This window comes from Pithys albifrons, chromosome 2 (genome assembly GCF_047495875.1).
Source record: "Pithys albifrons albifrons isolate INPA30051 chromosome 2, PitAlb_v1, whole genome shotgun sequence".
Taxonomy (NCBI): Eukaryota; Metazoa; Chordata; class Aves; order Passeriformes; family Thamnophilidae; genus Pithys; species Pithys albifrons.
The window spans coordinates 92,611,642-92,633,388 of record NC_092459.1 but is presented as its reverse complement, the minus strand read 5'-3'; the positions used below and the strand labels follow the sequence as shown (position 1 = coordinate 92,633,388).

At 40.1% G+C, this 21,747-nt stretch overlaps 1 protein-coding gene across 5 annotated transcripts in view; it reads left to right on the top strand.

The window, feature by feature from the left end:
* Window positions 1-21,747, top strand: part of EML4 (EMAP like 4) — a 152,809-nt gene that overhangs the window by 53,837 nt on the left and 77,225 nt on the right. For 3 of the 5 annotated variants that reach the window (XM_071577651.1, XM_071577634.1, XM_071577624.1), the window contains exon 1: window positions 9,032-9,175. The exons of 1 other annotated variant lie outside the window; for it this stretch is intronic. In XM_071577651.1, coding sequence (XP_071433752.1) covers window positions 9,109-9,175 — 67 coding nt within the window. In that variant the 5' untranslated portion in view covers window positions 9,032-9,108. Of the gene's footprint in view, window positions 1-9,030; window positions 9,176-21,747 lie in introns of those variants that run through there. One more of the 5 variants, XM_071577659.1, reaches the window with a different exon arrangement.

Genomic DNA, 21,747 nt, shown 5'->3' with positions numbered 1-21,747 from the left:
GCAATATACTTTGGTGGTGCGTGCTTTCTTGTAGGAGTCTTGATTATGTTGAAAACAAAACCAAACCAACTGCATGTTTATGCTGTAAATACAGCTCATGGAGAAATATAATAAAAAATCCAGCATTGCAGGTTTGTTATTTTCAAGTAGATTTTGCTGCAGACTCTATTCAGATACTAAGTCACTAGCACTTGGTTGAAGGAAATAGCTGAGTCTTCCTGTTTATAGAGAGAGCAGGCAAAACATTTCTGCTAAATAAAACACTGAAGTTGTAGCATGTTGAGTGTCCTGTAAGCTCCTGTGGTGATCACAGACTTTAAGATAAATAAATCACTGTTACCGTTTGTCTTCTGAAACTTTGTTTTGACTAAAACTTATTAAACATGCAATAAATTCTTTTGGCTTGAGGATAAAAAATGGAAGAATGTGAGTTTTTAGTGGACTTGTATACTGGACTGAATATTTCAATGGGCAGATATAACCTATGGTAAGCATGATTAAAAAAAAGTTTTCCCAAACTATTTCAGTTCACTTTATTAAAGTTTTGACATCTTTTATGTCTCAAGACTGTCCTGAGATCAAGTGTCACTTACTTTAAAAATTTGGAATGCTAAAGAATGTCATAGACTGTAAATGTAACAAGGCTTTATGTCATCCGTAATTTAAATTCTGTGTAGCCATGTGCATTTTAACAGTTCTATAATTCTCCATTTCGCTTTGTGGAGTGCTTAAAAAATGGTACAAGCTCATAGGAGAAAAAGTGTTTACAGTCCGTTTCATAGGTAATATGTATTTCAAATGGGAGTTAAAATGCTCAGGTTGTCTGTAGATTAGAACTTGGTGTTAAAAAAGAAACACACACACACAAATGCTCAAAACTTCCTATGTGTAAAGGTGTTTGTCAGGTTTCTACCCAAAAAATCCTGTGGTGGAATTGTGTTTTTTGTTACTCCTCTCTGAGGAAAGGCTAAGTGATTTGTGTTTGTTTAGCTGAGAGAAGAGAAGGCTTTGGGGTGACCTAATTTCATCCTTCCAGTACCTGAAGAGAGCCTACAAGAAAAATGGAGAGGGACTTCTTACGGCAGTATGTAGTGATGGGACAAGGGGGAATGGATTCAAACTGAGAGTAGGTTTAGATTAGATATTAGGAAAAAATTTTTTTCTTTGAGAGTGGTGTGGCACTGGAACAGATTGCCCAGAGAAGTTGTAGATGCCCCATTCCTGAAAGTGTTCAAGGCCTGACTGGCTGGAGCTCTGAGCAACCTGGTCTAGTGGAAGGTTCTCTGTCCCTGGCAGGGAGGTTAAAGCTAGATGAACTTTAATGTCCCTTCCAACACAAACCATTCTGTGATTCAGTGTGTAAACTTGCATGTAAGCAACTAGTTACACAGAGCCTGCTAACTTCTTACCACACATATTAAGGAAAATAGAAATGGTGCCCTAGCCTGTATTTCAAACAAAAAAAAAGGGGAGGCACTGACAAAAATAGTTTTTAATATTTTAGTTTACTTTGTATGCAAATATACAGAGATTACTCCTTATCCTAAGCCATGGGGAGCTTAGAGCAGTCAGTAGTGTTGTCTTGTTTGCTAGCCAAGAAGTTACTTTTAGTTGTAGTTCCATTGCCCCTGGTATTTTATTCACTTAGCTCATGGACTTTATCCTTCTCAAAGAAGAGATGGGTAAACTCTTCATTTGAGGCTTGATTAAATTCTATTAAAAGTTGTGACTTCAGTATGTTTTGGATTGTTATGCTGTTTTCCAGCTCTTATAACATGAAGGTAACTAGGTGGATCTGGAGAACAGAAGCTTCTTGTGGTGAAGTGAGGACATAATGAGCTTGATCACATACTGCCATAACCATCTCTACCTCTTAGGGCTGGGGGAAATGCCTCTTAGGTAATATGATACCATCAAATTCCTGCCACTTCTGACCTTTAGTCAGTCTCTGAATCTTCAGTAAGCTGAATTGTTGGAAAACACAACTGCATTTCTTAAAGCCACCAAGGACCTTTTCCTCTTCTTGTGTGCTGTTTTCCTGCTGTAGCACGTTGTGTTCTTGTCTACACCACGGCTGTTTAGTCTGTCAGTTCAATTAAACTCTACTGCTGCACACCACAGTTTCCTCTCTTTCTCCCTCTTTCAAATTAGCCTTTTTGTTCTTTGCTTTGACCTTTAGCTGTCATGGCAGGATTGATGATCCAGGGGAAGAAGTTACTATAGCCAGGTGGGGGTTGTTCTCTTCTCCCAGGCACTCAGCAATGGGACAAGGGGGCACGGGCTCAAGCTCTGCCAGGGGAAATTTAAGTTGGAGATCAGAAAAAAATTCTTTGCAGAGAGAGTAATCAGGCATTGGAATGGCCTGCCCAGAGAGGTGGTGGATTCACCATCCCTGGAGGTTTTTAAACTGAGATTGGACGTGGCACTGAGTGCCATGATCTGGTAAATGGACTGGAGTTGGACCAAGGGTTGGACTGGATGATCTCGGAGGTCTTTTCGAACCCAATCAATTCTATGATTCTATGATTTTTCCTCACCTATAGAACTTTTTTTTCTGGTAATATCAACACGCATTTCTGTAGTCAAAAGTTGACCTTGGTCTCAACTCTTGTGAAAGAGCTACCAATTAAAATGGTGGGTTGCTTGACTCTTGCTGTCCTTTGGTTATTCTTCAGAGGGGCTGGGAATGGTGTTTTGGTGTTTGTTTTTTTTTTAATATTACTATTCCTACAGGAAGAATAAATGGAAAATCATTAGTTTCAAGTAAACATGACTTCTAGTTTGACAGATTTAATTTGTTGACTTAGTTGAAAGGTCTCTTTTGACTTCTGTGAATTATCTTTTGAATTCTGTGTTATCAAACAATTTGTGGAAATAGTATGGCTTGTTCTTCCCATTTTATATTCACCAAGTTTTATAATACTGAGAATATTACTGAAAAACAAGGGAAGTAAACAGGAATTTCCATATTTGTCTTCTTTAAGAAAACAAATGTGTGTCTTTCCAACAGCATAGGTCCTAAGCCTCACATGAGGATTTCACAGTAGTTCAATCCTGTATTTGTAAATAAACTATGTGTTTATTACAATAATACATTTTCCTTAGAGTAAAAAATTTGCTGTCAGCTAAATTTAAAGGAATGACACAGATATAAAACTGTCTCTACATATTCCCTTTAAATCACTATGTTTAGTAGTCTGTGCTATCAGAAGGATAATTAATTTATGGACTGTACAGCTGTTATATATAATATGTCAAAACTGTGTGACTGTAAATGATCTTTTGATAAGGTCAAACTCTGAAGTGGTGTAACAGTTTAAGGTCTGACACCTACATCACATTTGCGTGTACTTGGTAATATTTAAATCAGAGATGCTGTGTTTATGCTGTGTAGTTGCAAATGGAGATATTCACCCCACCCCTTGGGTGGAAGATTTGTGTTATGCTGACATATGCAGAAGTCTGGAAGCCAAAAGGTGTTCCTAGCCTCTAGATTAAGCCAGACTAGCATCTGTGGGGTTGTTCCTCATCTACATGCTTCGCTACACATCTGAGCCACCCTTTGAGATCACAGTGTGATCACACGTCATCCCAGTGAACTGCTGAGCTGCTCACCCACTGTGCAAGTCCTCTGTGCATCCACAGATCTTGTGCTGGACATCCTCAATAAGAACTAGTTTTGTGTGAAGGATTGCACTTTTTGGTGATGGGGTTTTAATACAGGTTTTTCTACTTCCTCAACATCTCAAAGTGGATAGTGAATGAGAATCTTGTTCGTCTCTCTTGTAAATTGTGCACTCTTTCGAATTCTGTAGGGTTTTTTATTAATAGTTTATTTTTTCTACTTCTAAAAGTAGTAATAATAGTCACCATTGCAGCAATATGTTAATGGAAAGAGCTAACATTTGGAGATGTGTTGACATGCAAGAATGACATTTAATCATTTTTTTGAAAGAAAACGTGTTGCATTTCTAGAAATAGATACTTTATTTTGAGAGTGCTTTGTTAGAAAACAGATTTTTAGGTGTCCTCTCTGCTGGTGTTTCCCTACTTCTGCATGGAAAAATCAATATTTTTCTTTCTATTAAATTAAATGGTTAGACAGCAGTCACTTCACCATAGCTTGTCCATAACCATAGCTTGCAAAGTCTAGCCATGATGATGATGATGGTATGACTATTAGTTAGTTGTCATTATTAATAACCAAACTTCTGCTGAGCACTTTCAGAATATGGAAATGCTTCATGTTTAACAATCTTGTATGATTTATCTGTAGTTTTCAAAATACCACTTATGCGAAACTTGAGTGTTTGAAGCTGTTTAGGTTCTTGACCAGAGACGAAACTGTGATTATCTCCCTAAAAATACAGACTCTATTCCAACAAGGGTAACACTGTTCAGACGCTTCCCTTTCTTATAAACAGGGTTGCATTTTTTCATGGGCCACCATCTAGGTTGTGTGGTCTGGACTGTGGTCTGGAACACAGGCCCAACGTAAAATTTGCAGGAGAAACCCTTTGTGGCTGTGTTTTAGATTTAATGCATTTTCATCTTGTTTGCTGGATTGGCAGGAAGGCAGCTGCAAGCAGTCTGCTGTGCAAGTGCTCCAAGCAGGCAGCGGAAAGCATACTACAGCTGTGGTTTGATGTTATGCTCAGTGAAATACCAGCCTCACACATTGCCACCCTTCCTACTCTCCACATCAGCCTGCTGCCACCTCCGTTTTGTTGGTGCAGCTGCTTCAGCAGAAAACCCACCTGACAAAAATAGGCGTTCATGTGGTTATTCTTAAAATATGCATGTGTATTTGGAGGGCTTTGTGTTGTTTGTAGGTTTTCTTTTTCAAGTTAAGCAGTGTGTGTTTGGAAAACAAATAAATTTCCCCATTCAGATCCCTTTCTGAAGCTGGTTGAGCTAGGTTTATTATGGTTTAGTTTAACTTGGGTATGGTTTAGTTGTGTAGGAGAGTCTCAGGACAGTTTTTAATGTCCAGTGTTCACCTGTTGTTTCTCATGTTTTCTGCATGCTATCTCCTTTTGAGAAAAATGCCATATGATGGAGGAGCACACTTTAGCCTAGGAGTGGAGTGATAAAAGAAGGGCCTCTGGCACTACTGAATGCTCACTGCCACATCCTGCCCTGGCACTGCTCACTTGGGACCTCACTCTCTTCTGTATCAGTTCTTATTTCACTCAGTTTTCTGGCAATGAAATATGATTAACAAGTGCAGCTGTTTCAAAATCACCTTAAGTCATCCACAGACAAAGCTGCTTTTGATAGGCATGATTCCCACCACTCTTTCTAGAGGGTGCTGTCTCCTCCCTGCTGCTGCAGCGTGATCCATTGTGCCATACACCATATGACTGGCCTGGTAAGTTTTCCTGTTTTGTTGTTGATAAGTTAGGTTTCGTGTTGTTCCATCTCCCACTATGCTTTCTTGTGCAACCCCATGAGCTGTGTTGGCAGGAGCAGGTTGAGAATGGGAAGGATGCAGGAGAAGGGCAGGGATGCTTATTTTAGCAGTAGTGCTGCTGTATGCCAACTGTAAGTGACCTTAATCAGAGTAAAAGGTCCTGCCTTCTGTCACTCTTGGTATTAATGCTTTGGAGAATGGGACTTTCCTAGGGTTTATTACAGTGCCAGCACCTGGAGTGAAGAGGAGTGAGCAGAGGCAGAGGCTGCCACGTCCTGCAGGTCTTAGCGGGAGCTCTGAATCCTGCAAGACTATTCTTTTCCTTCATAGTTCACTAACCTCTCTGCACCTCGCAAGTCCTGCTGGAAACAGGTTCGATGCAAGGGGCATCCTTAACCGAAGTGTGTCTTTTAAAACTGTGGTTAATTACTTTGTTTTATGTGATGAAATGCCTGTTGCATTAGTTAGGTGGTAGCAAGTAACTCATGGCTTTAAAAACAGAAGGATTTTTTCCCCCTAAAAAAACCCCTACAACTAATAAAGGCATTGGGTCTTTAGGAATTGGGTAATTTAAATTGAAGATACTGTTGTTATTCTCTCTTTTCCGTGGGGTTAAGCTAATGAATGCAGCTGCTGTGATACTGTTTGACTGTGAGGTTAATTGTCAACTGAAACATTGCTACAGTTTCTTTTCAGAAAGAAGAAAGCAAAATAATTGAGTTGTTGTTGGCCAGTGCAAACATGATTGGTTTTATACTTATGAGGAAGTACAATTAACTGGTGCTGCCCTCTTGCAGTTCAACCAAAAGACAGTCATTAAACTAGTCTCAGTACAGTTACACTTCGTAATGTTTAGGTACAGCTGCAGGTTTTCTGAAGAAAGGGTATATAGAGAAAGTATCCAGTAATCTTTTGGATGGAAGATAATTGTGATTGCCTTGTGAATCAGTTCTTGAATCTGAAATCTAAATCTGAAGGAAATTAAGAAACCCTAATTCTGTGAAAATCAGTTTCAAAATTTCATGTGATGGCAGATATTTTCTTAGGAGCAGTATCACTTGCCAAGGAAGCTCAAATAATCTTCCTCTTTGTTTTTTAAGTACTAAAGTTGTCCTGCAGACTGTACAGCTGGGGACATGCTGGCTTTGGTGGAGGCACCCCTAGTTTCCTTAGCTATCTCTGGGTGACTAGAAGGCAGTTTTGGGGTTATGGGGCAGGGGACCTGGTACTTCCTCCTCTTCATGTGGAAGTGATGACTCCAAAGACTTCATACCTTCCTATGGCTCTCTTTAAAAGCTGGAGGAGCCGTTTGCTCCCACCTCTGAAGAAAAAGGTGCATTGGAGTGTTTTTTGACTCATGAAAATCTGAAGTGTGTCTAAAATTATTCTTTTCTAAGGTCAGAATTTGGCTGGTGCTGCTGCAGTTTTTGAGACACACTATCCTTACCAAAATACCATCCTAAAAACCTGCATGCTGAGGATAAAAAAACAATGAATGAATCTGTACTTGTATCGTCTGTGGAGCTCTGTTCCTGATCTTTAATAGACTCTATTATGTTAGATTAAAGAGTGTTAGTTTTTTTCATGGTGTAGCAATGTACTTTGCACTGCTAATAATCTGAGAGGTTTTTTCCTGTTGTGTATGTTTCATTTTGGTCTGTGTCCTATTTCAAGCAATCTTTTTATCATTCGTGACTGTCTAAAATACTTAGAAAGAGTATCTCCTTATCCCTCACCACTCAATGTTAAGAAACAGCAGGGAAGAGAAGCCTGAGATGGTGTTTAAACTCACAAAGTTTAAAGGTAGACAACTGTTAAAGATAGTCAGATTGCTTAGAAGGACAGGTATGGGCCAGAGATAAAGAGTTGTTTGTAATCTCTTATTGTTCAGAGCAGTAATGTCTGCTTAAGATTGCAAATCAAGCCTCTTTCTGCTCTCAGTGCTGGTCTTATCAGCACATACAATGTCTGTTTGCCCTCGTGGAGCAGTTTTGCTCACAATTTCTTCCAAGGCTTCATAGTTGTATTGGGCAGGATGTTGAGTTTGAAAGGATACCAAAGTACGTATGTTAAATTATTCTGTCTGCACAACCCACCCAAGATAAGACTCAGTGTTCCATCTTGCAATTAGAATTGTTTAATGAGGTGATGCAACATAGTGGTTGGGACAAGTTGGAAACATGGGTTCTTGGTCAATCCCTATGCCACAGCTGTGTGTTGAGGCCCATGGCTCCATTAGGGCCCGTTACTTAATTGTGTGTCCTTGCCTTTTACCCTTCGTCATCCTCCACCATTCAGTTTCCTAGTTCTTTTATTAATCTCAGTAGTTGTCTGGCTTGCTTCATACTGCAGAGCTGTGTTCAGCTGACTGCCTTTCTCTTTTTTTAGATCACTGCAGAGGTTGATTCCTCCAGTCTGTCAGGAGTTGCTGGAAAAGAAATATACTACTGTAGTTATGTAGATTGATAGTTTTGGGGAAAACACATAAAACCCATTGTGTGCTGTATTAATTATATATGTTGTTATGAACCTATGAACCTTCTCATCAACTGTTTGTGATGGTGGAAAAAAGTGCTCCCCTCATTTTTTGAATGGAGACATGGATTTCCCCTGTGTATTTTTTTTTTACTATCCCACTGTTGTCTGGAAAGCAAAACTTTAATCCAGAGTTATTTAATACGCTTGCAAAGCTTGAAAATAATAAACTATTTCAAGTATGATAGAAGAGGCAAAATACATGCAGTACATATTCACAAATAGTTTTGTTTTGACATTTATCTTGCTGTAGTGATTTTGCCAGTTGGCTTCAGGCACAGCTACCAAAAGAATGAACACATGTTGCATTCATTAGTTCTCATCTGGCTGTGCTTCATCTTGCAAGACAGACAAAATCATGATCACATTAAATAGATTGTAATGCATTTGTAATACGAGTTCCCTTCTGCTGAACAGCATGATAGCTTTACAAAGCTGCTGCTTTTAAGCCATGATATTTTGCTTAGTTTTCATATAATGGATACGAGTATATTGCCAGTGATGTCATTGCTTTTTTGCCTCGAAAGATGTCATGTGAAAAATATTCCAATATAATTCTGAGCAAACAACCACCCCCTTCCTCTCTCCCCCCCTCTCCGTGTGAACTGCTCGTGTCACGCAGCTCTGTGACTGACGATAGATCTGTGGTGTTTCTGACAAATAGACGGACATGCTTTGGAACAATAATGGTTTATCTGAATCGACCGAGTATAAAAAAGTCGTTTCCATTAGTCATTTGTGGTGGTTCTTTATGCCCAGGCCGAGGGCAGACCGATCGGTGTTGGCTTTTTATAGTTCCTGTCACGGTTTAGTCCTCGGTGGGACTGGCGAGGGGGTGTCTGTTTGCTCTTGCTGTGGCTTCGCGTGGGAAGGTGCAGGACGCTGCCCGTGTGCGGGCGGCAGCCGCTCTCCCGCCTGGGAGCAGCGCGGCGAGCTCCGCTCCCTTCGGAGAGGGCTCCGGTGCCGCAGCGAACGCGTGGCCGCCGCCTGCGGGCTGGCCCCTCCCCGGGGCGCCGGCCCCGGCCCGCCCCCGCTGCCTCCCGCGCTTGCTGCCGGGGCGGCGGGACAGGCGGCGGGGACCCGGGACTGCCCGCTCGGCACCCCTGGCCGGGCCGGGGCGCGGGTGTTCGCGCTGAGCCGGCTCGGAGTCGGCGAGAGGGATGGAGGCAGCCCTGCCCTGCCTGGCCGCAGCCTGCGACCCCTCGGCGCTCGCCGCCTTCTGCACGGGTAAAGTATCGCGCCCGCCCCACAGCGCCTGCAGGGCTCTCTCTGAGTGACCCCCAGCGCTTCGCGTTCCGCGTTTCCCATCCCTGGAGGGCAGAAGGGGAAACCTGCCCGTGTCCGGAGAGACTGCCCTGCGTGGTGCGGGGTCGGCTCCGCGTGCAAGGTATGCCCGCTCGCGGGCTGAGCGGCATCCGAGCCTCGAGGAAATGAAAAACGAGATAACTCAGTAAAATTGTGATGTTTGTGGATTAACGGAGGAAGCGACAGGGAGATGATGATGAAGTTAGTCCTCGCTGGACAGAAGGCTCCTGGCGTGAAGCAGCGCGGGTCCCCATGGAGGGTAATCATTGCGTGCGAAGAACCCTTCGCAGCCCGCGGGAAAGGGCGGCCCTTGCGTGTCCAGCCTTTCGTCTGGACCTCTCGGTTTGACTCTCTGCAAGGAGAAGTGAGAGGAAGCCCCGCGGGGACGCGTGGGCTGCGCGGCTTCAGGCAGGCGGCAGTAAAGGCTCGCTCAGCGTAGGTAGATGGAGCTGCGGCTCCCGCCGAGCGCCTGCGGTGCGGGGCTGGCGGTGCCTGAAACGTGCATTTGCCCTTCAGAACTAAGGGTTCCCCCCCACCCCCTTTAGTTTTACTGGTGCCATAGTAAAAATTAAATATTTCAATGCCTATTTCATTTCGTTCAACAGCTGCTGTCAAACCAGCCTCTTGAGTGTGACTAGTGTAATTAATTGCAGCATTCTGACTGTAGTAACCAAAAGTATATGGCCTTAAAAAGACCAGCCAACCTCAGCAAGAAACACATCAGAGATAAGACGTGTTCCTCTTGTATATAGTGGAGAAGTGCGTTTTTGTGGATGAAACGGACGTCACTGAGCAAATCTTCTTTGTGTGCTGATTCATGCCGTGCAGTTTTGATATGAATGCAGCATCTCACATGTTAAACCTTACATTTTTGGTCTAAAATATGATGGTCAACAGGAAAGTTTGTTTAAAAAAATAAGGGAGATATTTAATGGATAGATTTCAATACGTATTTGTTGGAAGAAAAGAATGACCTTGCTTTGTACTTTCTTAAAGTGAGCAGTGCGCTGTACTTTATCTGCTTCAGAATTCAAAGTATTTGGTTTAGAATTGAAGATGTTGTAACCCTCAGGAAAGAGGGAGGGTAAATTGGAAATATTAACATCACAACTGCTTCGTATGATTTTTTTTTGCAAGCTTGCAAGGATTTTTACAGTAGAAAACAAAGGTTAATGTTCAACTGTTTTTTTCAGAAAAAAATCTAAAGAACAGCGATTTTTACAGCTATAACTTGAAGCTTTGTTGCTGATATGTAGAGGTTTATGTTACCAGCATTTCCATTGACTTTAATGGCTTTTAGCAAGAGTTTCTATGATCATTTGTAATAAAAGTAGCAGTGTTTCAAACTTCATCTTAAGGCATATCTTGAAGTTCCAAAGTGAGTGTGGCATGATCAACTTACCTTTGAGATTTGTATAGAAATCCAGCAAAATAAGGTACAAGAAATACATAATTTTTTTAATGCATATTTCTATTTTAATTTTTTTTCTGCATCTTGGAAAATCATTTTGACTAAACTCTTAAGGATTACAGCATGTGTAATTAATAGAAAATGTAGGTTTGAATATTATTACCAGGGTAATGTGTTTGGTTGATTTAAAACTTGATTCCTACTTACACAGGTAGACCTAAAGTACCTTTATGTAAAATTTTCTGAGAATTATGTGTTGGCTTGCACATTAGCTTAGGATGATAAGAAACTGGTATGATGGAGAATTACAAAGTGCTTTGTTCATATGAAATTTCTAACTTCATCTTTGAGAGCTCCTTTCCCCAAAGGCTTTTAGCAACTTTGCAGTGGTAACAAGTATGAAAAAGCCCGAGATTAAGCTGTAGAAGGATGGTTTTTTCTTTTTTTGTTGGGCCATACATGCTCATTCTTGCTTTATTTAAAGGAGCTTATGGCTTTGTACTAACAGTACCCTATTTCAGATGAGGTTTTGGGGGGGTAACTTTTTTTTTTTAAAAAAAGTATGTGTCCTACAGTGGTGTGCTTTTCTATAGGAACTTGTCTACTTTACCTTTAAGTGTGATTTTTTTTGTGCACAGGTGTCATTGTACATACCTCTAATTGCTGATTTCTTGCCAAAGCTAAAAATTAGTTCCTAATTCTGTGGTAAAGACCCAGCACTCCCTTTTAACATATGGACTACTGGTGCTGATAGGCAGCTTAATTGTATTTTTAAAAAAAGCTTCTCTAATTTCAGTAGAAATGACTTCTTTTTTTCCACTTTTTATAATTAGCCTTTTATAACCACAGCTAAGGCAGAGGCTTGTCCCTTCTGGAAGAGCATAGCTATCAAATTAGATATGAGCTGGAATTTATCTTTGGTGATACAGATGAGGTTAGAAATTTTCAGTTTGACCAACAGAAGTATTTACCTGCAAAAGAACCTTCAGTTGTCATGCTTCTTGATTAAATGTTTGCCTCCAGTGACACTTGACATTGAAAGTGGTATTTATAAACAGGAAAAAACAAAAGCTACCTCTAGTATCCCCATATTTGTAAACTTGATTGTTTTCAGACTCTTGATTTGGATACATTTATCTGTACTGTTTAGACTAGTAGAGTTTGCTTCTGGGTTTTTTGGGTTTTGGTGTGTTTTTTTTTGTTTGGTTTTTGTTTTTTGGGTTTTTTTGTTGTTGGTTTTTTTGCAGTGGGGGTTCACCAGTTGCTGGAAATGGTGATGATTAAGATGAGGTTGTGGTGGTGACTCTGCAGGGTTTCTCCAGGGGTGAGACCGAGTCCTTCTTGGGCTTTGTGCCTCTCACCCTGGGACTGTGACTGTGTCGTGGACAGCACCTGAGCCAGCAGTGGTTTTTGCTGCCCACTCTCACCAAGGGGCCGTCACCATCCTGTGGAGGGCACCTCAGCTGGCTGTGACTTTGTCACCTGCCTTGGTGGCAGGGAGTGACAGTGCCTGGCACATGCTGCTGTTCCTGCTGCCTTGTTTCTCTGCCTGGGTGTTCACCCAAAAGTACCTAATTTGAATTAGTATCCGACATGAGGAACTTTAAGTATTCGGATGTTACACGGGCATTTTTCTTTCTAGTGCTTGTTATGTAGGCAAAAATAGACAAATGTGACATAGAAGTCTTACTTCCAGCTTAATATTTTACCCAAAATAGATAGGTACTGGATGGGGCCCAGTTAAATAAACCAGGTATCAGCCTATTTCAGGGGATTACATCTCCCTAAACAGTGTTTTTTTCTGATAGGTAGAGTTGAAGTCCTGTATCAATTGTAATTCTTGAAAGTACCATTGCAGCCTCTTATCTGCTAGAATTTGCAGGATAATACATACTTGTTTTTAAATTCTACTTCTTTATCATGCTAGCATCATTTTACTTACCACCTTCTACTAATTCAGAGGAATTAAAAGAATCTTCTCTTGAAGGGTTATAAGCACAATTGAACTTAGCAGTATTTACTTGTTTTGTGATTTAGCTGAGCCTATGCTTAATGAAGTGAGCTGTAAGCTAGATGGGCTGTTTCCAGGCTTCATTGCATCGAACTTACTATCAAAGTGCTATTTCCTCATCAGAAGTGTAGAGAAGGGACATGCCTGTTCTGACCCAGCTGTGCACAGTACAGGCTGGTGCAGTGGCATTGTGCAGAGCCACAGGGATCTCTGTGAGGTCAAACACAGTGCTTGACTCTGCACGTTGCTGACTGTAGACTTGCTGTAAATGTTTGCATGTATACCTCTCATTAAAAGTCTTTCAGTGTATGTGGTACATATTTTGGTAAGTAACAGCGTTACTACTTGGTAGCATTTGACTATATATCTGCAGTATTGCACTGTAAGAGAAGTGCTATGTGTCTACAACATAAATTTGCATATATTGTAAAGGTCTATAAGGTTTTCATCTCTATTGAGAAGGTTAATACTCATCTTGACTCAATGGAAGGCTCATTTCTTTAACTTCTTAATTACTTTTTAAAACTGTAGTTACATTTTTTGGTAATGTTTCTTCTCCTTTGCCACTTCAGATCTCTATCTCTGACAGTTCTAGGAATATGTATTCATCATCAAAAGAGGATTGAGAAGATAATAGTGTCTGGTGCAGGGTAATGGTTGGCGTTTTCTTTGCAGTTGTAGAAAGCAATCTCAAGTTGAAGGTACTTCAGCCTAAAGTTGTTGAACTGTCGAAATTGGTGAAATGTCAAAGGTGGAGTTGATGCAGCAAACTTGTCTTTAAAGGTCAGAATGAAAGGTTCAGCCTGCACACACTTTCTCAGCATTGAGTCTTTGCTCTCAAATTTTGAGTAATGCCCTGATTAAGAAAGTATCTTTATGAACCCAATACCACACTGCTCCTTCACACAGATAAGTAAATTCATCAGGAAAGCAGTGTCATTGGAAACTTCCATCTTGCAGCATACTCCACTAAAAGGCTTCTCTAACTTGCTCCTTCTGCAGTAAGCCAGAGCAACTTGGAGAGCAGAACTTGCAAAGAGAAATACAGAAAAAACACTGGACGTGCAGCTCCTGCCCTGTGAGCAGGGACAGAGAATGAATAACCACACATGGCAGTCATTAATCACAGGTTTTTTATTGTGTCTTGAGAAGATACCCTTATGTCTCATAAAACCAAGAGAATTTAGGTCGCATGTCTTCTTTTGCTCTTCTCTCCAGCACTGTTTTTGTCCTTTTTATGTTTTTAAAATGCATGAATTTGTTGGGGTTTGCCTGTGAACCTCTTCAGAAATGTTTATAACCATGAGAAGACCCACAGTCAGATTTTTGCTATCTATGGAATGCGTCAAAGGAAACATTCACTTCCACAAGAAGCTGATTGAGTTGTTCCTTCAGATTTTTGCATGATTTTCCCATTTGGTAAATAAATGGTATGATGCCTTGAGCAATAAGGTATTTTTTGGGGTGCATCTCAGAGATGTAGAGGCTGCATGTCATGTATGCTCTCGTATGAGGAGTTTCTCCTATGTAACTTTGCAGGTCGCAAAGAATGGCCACACCTAGTTAGAGTGTGGGCTTGCACGGGAGCTGCAGAAGGCTAAGTGAAGGCGGAAACTAAGAGCATGTTGACACAGTTGGTTACTAAATGTGGATTAGTAGGTTAAACTCCCTGGCATTTAGTCTTGAGTAAGAATGTGTGCGTGAGTAGTTACTACATGGAAGCTGTGATGGTGTTAACTCTCACTTGGGTTCACTCCCTGGTAGTTGATGTGGCCATAGCCCAGGCTGTAGCACAAAGAACATGCTCACACTACCTCAGTTTTAATTCTTTCTTCCTAATGTTAAAAATAGAATAAAATCTGTAAAATAAGATTGTCAGAAAGGTTAGAAAATGCTGAAAATATATAAAATAATTTTGTTCTTACTGATGTATTTTGTTGTGTGGAAGGACTCGTTTTCGTGCATGAAGGATCCTGTTACTTTGACAGACAGTATTATGCAAAAATAGCATGCTCCTGGATGGTTCTTTTATATGTATAAATAGCTGAATTAGCATAGCTAATGCTTAGTAAGTGTATGTGGAATTAATCAATTCTAAAACATAAGCACTAAAGGAATAAACTGGATAATTCAGTGATTTAAGATAATAGCTGCTTTCAGAGTAACTATTATTTTTGTGGCTTTAGATTGTTCCCTGCACAGTTATCAAAACAAATAGAAATGTCCAGGATTTAAAAAAGAGAATAGAACTGAATTGCAAACACTGGGCACCTACAACATAGACCTTTTTCCTGTATATTTTTCACTTTGAGTTTGAGGTGTATTAGTAAAAAAACTATAAACTTTATTTCTGTGGGTTGTAGGCAGGCTTTCCCTAGCATTCCTCTTCCTGATCTCTTATTAAATGCTGAAAGTGGTACCTAGTGATAGCCAGAGAAGAGCTTTGAGATAGGTCTGCACTGGAGTGAGTGATGGCTGATGCGGCTGTGGTGAGTTGAGTGGCAGTATAGAGGCTGTCTGGTTGCATTGGTGCTCGCGTACTTTTGCAACAAAATGTTCCTGCTTTTTTTGAACTTGTGTACTTTAGCCTATAAAGAGTTATCTTTCTGAGGATGCTTGGATTGGTATCAGTTCTTGATTAGTTAATGTCCTAGTTTTGTGGAAGGAGGAAGTAAATGGGAAAAAGTGCAACTTAGTTTGTGGCACTGCTGTTACTTTGTCCCAACCAGATTCAGTTCTTGTTTCCCTGTCAAGTATTTGTAGTACTTGTAGTAGTTCTATTACTAGACATATCCGTGATCAGCCATGTCTCCCTTAGTATTTGTAAGGGATATTTACTTTACCTAAAAAGCGTTGCTTTGTGGCAAAGAGTGGGAATAAAAACCTGAGAACTTTTTACACTTTGGAGACTCTGTCTGTAGAAAGATCAGAAAGTAATCTGTGTATGGTACAAAATATGATGTATTTAAGCAACTTTGATACACGTATGACCTTTTTGAGTTTACAAAATTCGAAAAACTTTCCACACAGAAGTGTGTTTTCCTTCAGGATCTTTTGTGAAAAAAAGGAAGAAGTATCCCTGCAAAAAGGCATTTTTCCCGTGTAAGCAAATTCCATGCATGTGTTCATGATGGTTTTGTATGATTTATCAACGTAGAGCATTTGTGGAATGTTATTGTTGATAGTGTCCTTGCTAAGGAAAGTGCGACAATGCTTGATGATAGACCTGTAGTCTGAAAGTTTAAAACACCATCTTTCTTTTTCAATTAATGAATATTAATATTAAACATTTCTACAGCTATTCAGAAGCACCGTATTACAAGACAGCAGGAAGAATGGCTGAACAATCGGTCTCTTGTCAGGCGGCAGCAGCCACAGCAGCAGGAAAGGTGTGAGCAATGCTTTGCACCCACACCTTGTTTACAGCTGTTACTTTAACAACGCTGTTTAATTGCTTAAATAACAAAAGGAGCTTAACTGAAGAACCAGTCAGTTGTTTAACTATTTATGCTCGGTTTCCCTTTTTTAGGGTAGCTGTTGACTTAGACTGGCATAGATACTCCTGCTTGCTTTCTGGCCTGTATTTTCTATGACACACAGCATGCAAATATTCCCATTATTTCTCAATAGTAGCTCCTCTGTAGCAATTGAAATGGAGATTGTGACTAATGTGAGATGAGTAGTTGAAGATACCACCTTACAGGCTGGCTCTGTGGGAGTCATCCAGCTTGCGCTTTATTCTTGAAACTAAGCAGAGAGCTTAGACACGTTTATAGCATGTATAGCATGGCTAGTAATTACTGAGATGATTTAGTTCTTTTCTATGCAAAAAATAAACAAACAAAACTGCTGTGTATTTGGGTCCACATGGAAGTAAGCATTAGCTGTTGTAGAAGTGTTCCTCTAGTACCAAAGCTGCAAGCAGTTGCAGAATTTGGGGAGACATTTTGGTGGAGGTAAACAAAAGTGGGCTTTTGATTGCTACATTTGGAAGTGTTGAATTGGATCAAGCTTGTGATCAGAGAGCTTTAGTTTCACATTCCCAAGAAACAATGGACTTTAAAAAATATCAAAACCAAACCCTATGTCTGTTCTTGTCTACAAGACACAGAGGGGATTGAATGACTGCAACATGCTATCCTTCAGGAGCTAGGATAGCATTTTTATCACAGAGCTGGGATAAGGAGTGCCCTTCTGCAGGAGATGCTGCCTGCTGGGGCAGACAGAGCATGACGGGCATGCAAGCACAACCAGCCCTCCTGGCCCCACTCTGGCAGCACTGCAGCTGTGGTGGATGCTCACAAGAGAAAATACTGGAATGAATACTCCCACCAAAAGGCTTATCTCTTAATAGATGTTATTTTTTACGGAGAGAGAGCACATTATCATCCTTAGCTTTTGGATACGAAAATGCAAAGAAGGACAGTAACTTTTTCAAGGTCACTTTATCTTGTTGGAGAGGAAGCTGAAAGTTGGCATTTTACTGAATGGGCTCCGGTAGTGAAAGGAAATAAAGCAGTGGCCACATAGGACTGAGCATAAGTGGAAGGAATTCCTATACCTGAAATACCAGAAAAGTAAGATAAGGCAATGAGCTGTTAAGTCTATTTCAAAACAGGTTTTACCTTTATCTGAAATCACTGTGTCCTGTGACTGGGTGGATCCATCAAATACACCAGCCCTGGTGCTTTCCCTCATCTTTGATTAAACACGTTTTTGATGAGCACAAAGACCCACCACATTTCACTTTTTCCAGCAGAGCTGAAAGGGAAGGCTTTCCCTGCAGGGCAGATGAGTATTTTGGGAGAGAGATATCCATATTTCTTTGGGAAAGGAAACTAGTATTGTAGGCTGGGATTCTATTTTTCTTGACGGAGTTTTGCATAGTGGCTTTTATGATAGATTGGCTTAGAATAGCACGGAATGAGATTGAATAAACTTAGTTTGTGCAGTGGTATTTTTGATGTTACAAACTAGGTATTTATGAGTTCTGAGGGAAGGAAATGAGCAGTACAATGAAGCAGCCAGTAAAAATAAAAAAATTAAGAAATATTCCAGTACTTTTATTTTCAGGGATAATGTCTACCTGTATAACTAGATAACAGAAATGAGAGATTATTTGTTTGTGTGTCAGGATTTGAAATCAGTAAAATTTTGCAACTGAACTTTGCATACTACAAAATAAAATGTATCCATGAAAGAAGAGGGTATATTGCTTTGCCTGATGTTATCTCACTTAATGATTTCAGTGCCATTCGGTTTTGTTGCTGAAATTATATTGATGAGAATATAGCAGTCTTAAAGAGTAGAAACATCTTTCCTCCAGGGCAAAAATGTACTTGTTTAAAGCATACCACCGACAAAAACTCAGATAAGCTTGTTGCCCAAATAAGCAATAAATATTTAAGATGTTGGAAGATTTCCATATATTTCAGATTAAAAGTATGTTCATACTACTGAACTCAATATTTGCAGCAGAGGAGATACATTGCAGTGATGGGCAATGTTGGACTTTCCCTGCATTGTTGCAATCTAAAGATTGAACGTTTGTAAACTTAGAATTTATTTGCATGTTACTGGAAAAAAATATATTTTGGAAATATGCTTTGAAAATAGAGCTTAGGAAATCAGAGGTAACCTGTATGAATTAAATTCTGGAAAAAAAATTCTCTAGCTATATGGGCACTTCTCTGAGCAGTAATTAGTATCATTACTGTGACAAGAGCAGTTAAAAAATTAGTGGCCTTGGGATGAAGGGGAAGGGGGTGCAGAGAGACTTGGAGAATCTGAGATTACTGAATTTTTTATTCTTGCTTCCCTCGGCCCCCCCGCCCCTTCTCTCTCTCTTCCTTTCTCCACTCCAGCACTCTTTCAATTTACAACCCTTCACACCAGCTTCATTGCCTGCCTGGTGGTAGACTGGTGGTACCTGTCTGTGTAAATCAATTTGCTGAATACTTCAGGAAAACCAGTGTTTTGGATGATCCCAAGCTTCTCGATGAACTGTGCTTTTGCTGGACTTTGTCATGTTTTGCATAGCAGTACTTTTGTGTGAGCCTGATATGGTTATTACAATCATAATTCACTGTGTTGAGCAGATCAGTGACGATGCCGCTGACTTTTTGTAGATTTATGCACTATTTACATATGGTTAAAGAATAGAGTTCCGAGTCGGAAGTCAGACTGAACATAAAAGTCAGAATTGTAGTTTTCCTTCAAGACTGTATTTAATCTTCTGAATCATATAGATATTAAGATGCAGCCTTTGGTTACTTGCTCATAGTTTACCCCAAGTCAGAACTCTGAGAAGTGGTTTTTGCCTAAAAAGCAGTTTCTTGATATTTTGAGTTGCCTTCATTTTCTTTGTGTGTCTTTCTGTTATTTTTATAGCAAGACTTTTAGTATTGCTTTTCAAAGAAATGCACGAATTCAGGCATTGACTTTGCTGCAGCACTTAGGATAGTTTGTTGGTAGCCCACAAGTGTTAATTAACTTTATGCGGTGTGAGACAATGCTTGTATTTAACACATGAAGAGTGAAGTTTAAAAGAGATTAGGGTCAAAAGCATCTACTAATCACCTAATTTTCTAATGAAGTAATTGCCCAATTTGAAACTAGGAAGGCTTGATTGTCCAAGTGCATAGGTAGGACAGCCCCGTATGTGTCAAAAGCCTGATTGCTTCTGGTGGGAGTTCCTATGAGAGCTTAGCACTTTTCCACACTGATACCTGGCATATTGGATTAGGCACAGCATGCAGGTTCTTTCTCAGGTAGTAGAGATGCTTTCCTGCTCTCGGTGATTCTGCAGTGGCCACCCTGGAGCCCCAGCTATCCTGCAAAGCTAGAGCCTGCTGAGTTTCTTCATGTGGTGGCTTGGGTGCCATTCACTCGTGGTGCAGGGAGGTAAGTGGTGGCTGAACACCTGATAAGGAGGAAGACCTCAGAGATCTAGTCCCTCTTGAGCACAAGAAAAGTTGTTTTTTAGCAAATTTCAGCTAGACAAGCTTGGGCATTAGGGAGGATAGGGGAAAGAAACTGCAGACACTGAAATTTTTAACCTATATTGTTTCATGCTTGCCTAATTTGTAACTACTAAATCAGCATTTTATCATGGAACTGTCATAACACTTTTAGCATAACATGAAATATTTTTGGCAAAGAAATACTAATACACGTGTGCTAAAGTGTGTTACTGTTAATTCATGAGTAACTTTTAGTAGAACTGTTCCCTGCAGCTTTCTCTTTGATTGCTGTGTGAATTTCAAAGCTTACATGTTTTAAAAGATGCTCCCTGCCCCAGTCTCTTAAAATAGGGTGTCATTGGATACTGAAAAGAGCTTGGGGTGACTGGGATTGCTGCTGAGTTACATGGGAGGTCCCAAGCAGGTGCCCATAGCCACCGTGAATTCTGTCTAGGGAGTGTAGACGTGTTTCATCTGTTGCAGAAACACTATTTTTGAAGGGAGAGGGCTTGTCCTGCTGGTTGGAGGCCAAGCATTGAAGAGTCATGAGCTTCAGAACAATATCAGGAGCATCGAGAGCTAAGCAATGTTAGGAGAAGAAAAGTACTTAAAAACCACGAGGCTTTTTAAGTAGTGGGTGGAGAAAAACCTTTGAATGGTCTTACTCTTGAGATGAATTTCAATGGAGGTGGAGCTGATAGGAAGTATGCATTTGGGGAAGGATAACTGAGAGCGCCTGGCTAATTACCTGCCTCTTCAAGCAAACACCTGGGATACCAGTGTCAAATATGAGAAGTGTCTGTAAGTGTTTGTTTTGTTTTCACAGTCTTGTCTATCAAAACTAGTACCAGCAAGTATAAAAGTGTAATACTTTTGTGCTCAATAAGTAATACAGTTACTGGAAACGTAGGGAAGCCAGAACACTCATGTTGGTCCATAGAGCATGGGTGGAGTTGTGCCCTGTGAATTTCATGCTTATATATTACTGGATTATCCATGTTAAAACTGAGTGTTTACAGCAGCAGATGCACAAGTTCATTACAAACATATTTTTCTCTGCTGTAATATGTGGTTATTACAAAGTTATTTTTTTCAGGATATTTTTGTGTCATCTTTTAATCTTTCTCCTTACTATTTTTTTTTCATGTCAGGACATAAATAGATATGAAAGCCTAAGTGCACAAATCCGTTTAGCATATACAAATGAGCTACTAATTATTAGGCATGAAGTTGTAGATCATCTTACATGCCCAAACAACCCTTTCAAATGAGATTGCTTGAAAAATGTGACATATTCTTTATAATGTAATGGTGCAGTAGTAGGCTCACAGATAGGAACTTGCTTCAAATTAACCATAAAGCAAACCACAAATATCAAAGGTCAGCAGTAACTATTGCATTGTAGAATATTCATGGACTTCAGCAAAATAATTTCATTGATCATCTACAGACAAAGCACTAGAGTTGTAAAATGAGTGTATGTCATGCTGAAGTGAGAAGTCCTATGGAAGCTTTGCCCAATGTAGTTATATCTTTTGTTCTTCTTTTGAAATTTAACGCATTGCTATAATGATTGAAATTTATAGCTTATGCCCCCCCCCCCTTTTCTTTTATTCAGGTTTCACCTGTATTATTATCTATACAGATATATACAGGTATGTATAGATCTTTGGCCAGTTTACATTCATTCAAGTCATGTATAAATTCTTAACAGAATAAATCATACTCCTTTCAGAGTTGAGGTTCTTAGTCACAGGCTAAAATTTCAGACTTGAATGAAGATTGGTGGAGGTTTCTTTCTGGTGAGATTCTATTTTTTGGGTGGGGGGCATTCTTTGGATTAGTTCATGGCCAAGTTCTGTATCCATCACAATATAGTGGATTGCACAGCTGTATTTTAAAGTGAATAATAAGCAGTCATTTTACTTGGTTTATGATTAAAAATGCAAATGAACAGTTGTGATGATGACTTTTGGTGTTTTAGGCAGTATCCACTAGACATTGCACTCTTGTTTTATGGTCTGATTCTGCAGTAGGGTCTGTGCAAACAAACTTACTGTTTGTTGTGGACTTGGGATCAAAATGGTTTGTGACAGGCTAGTGTAGAGTA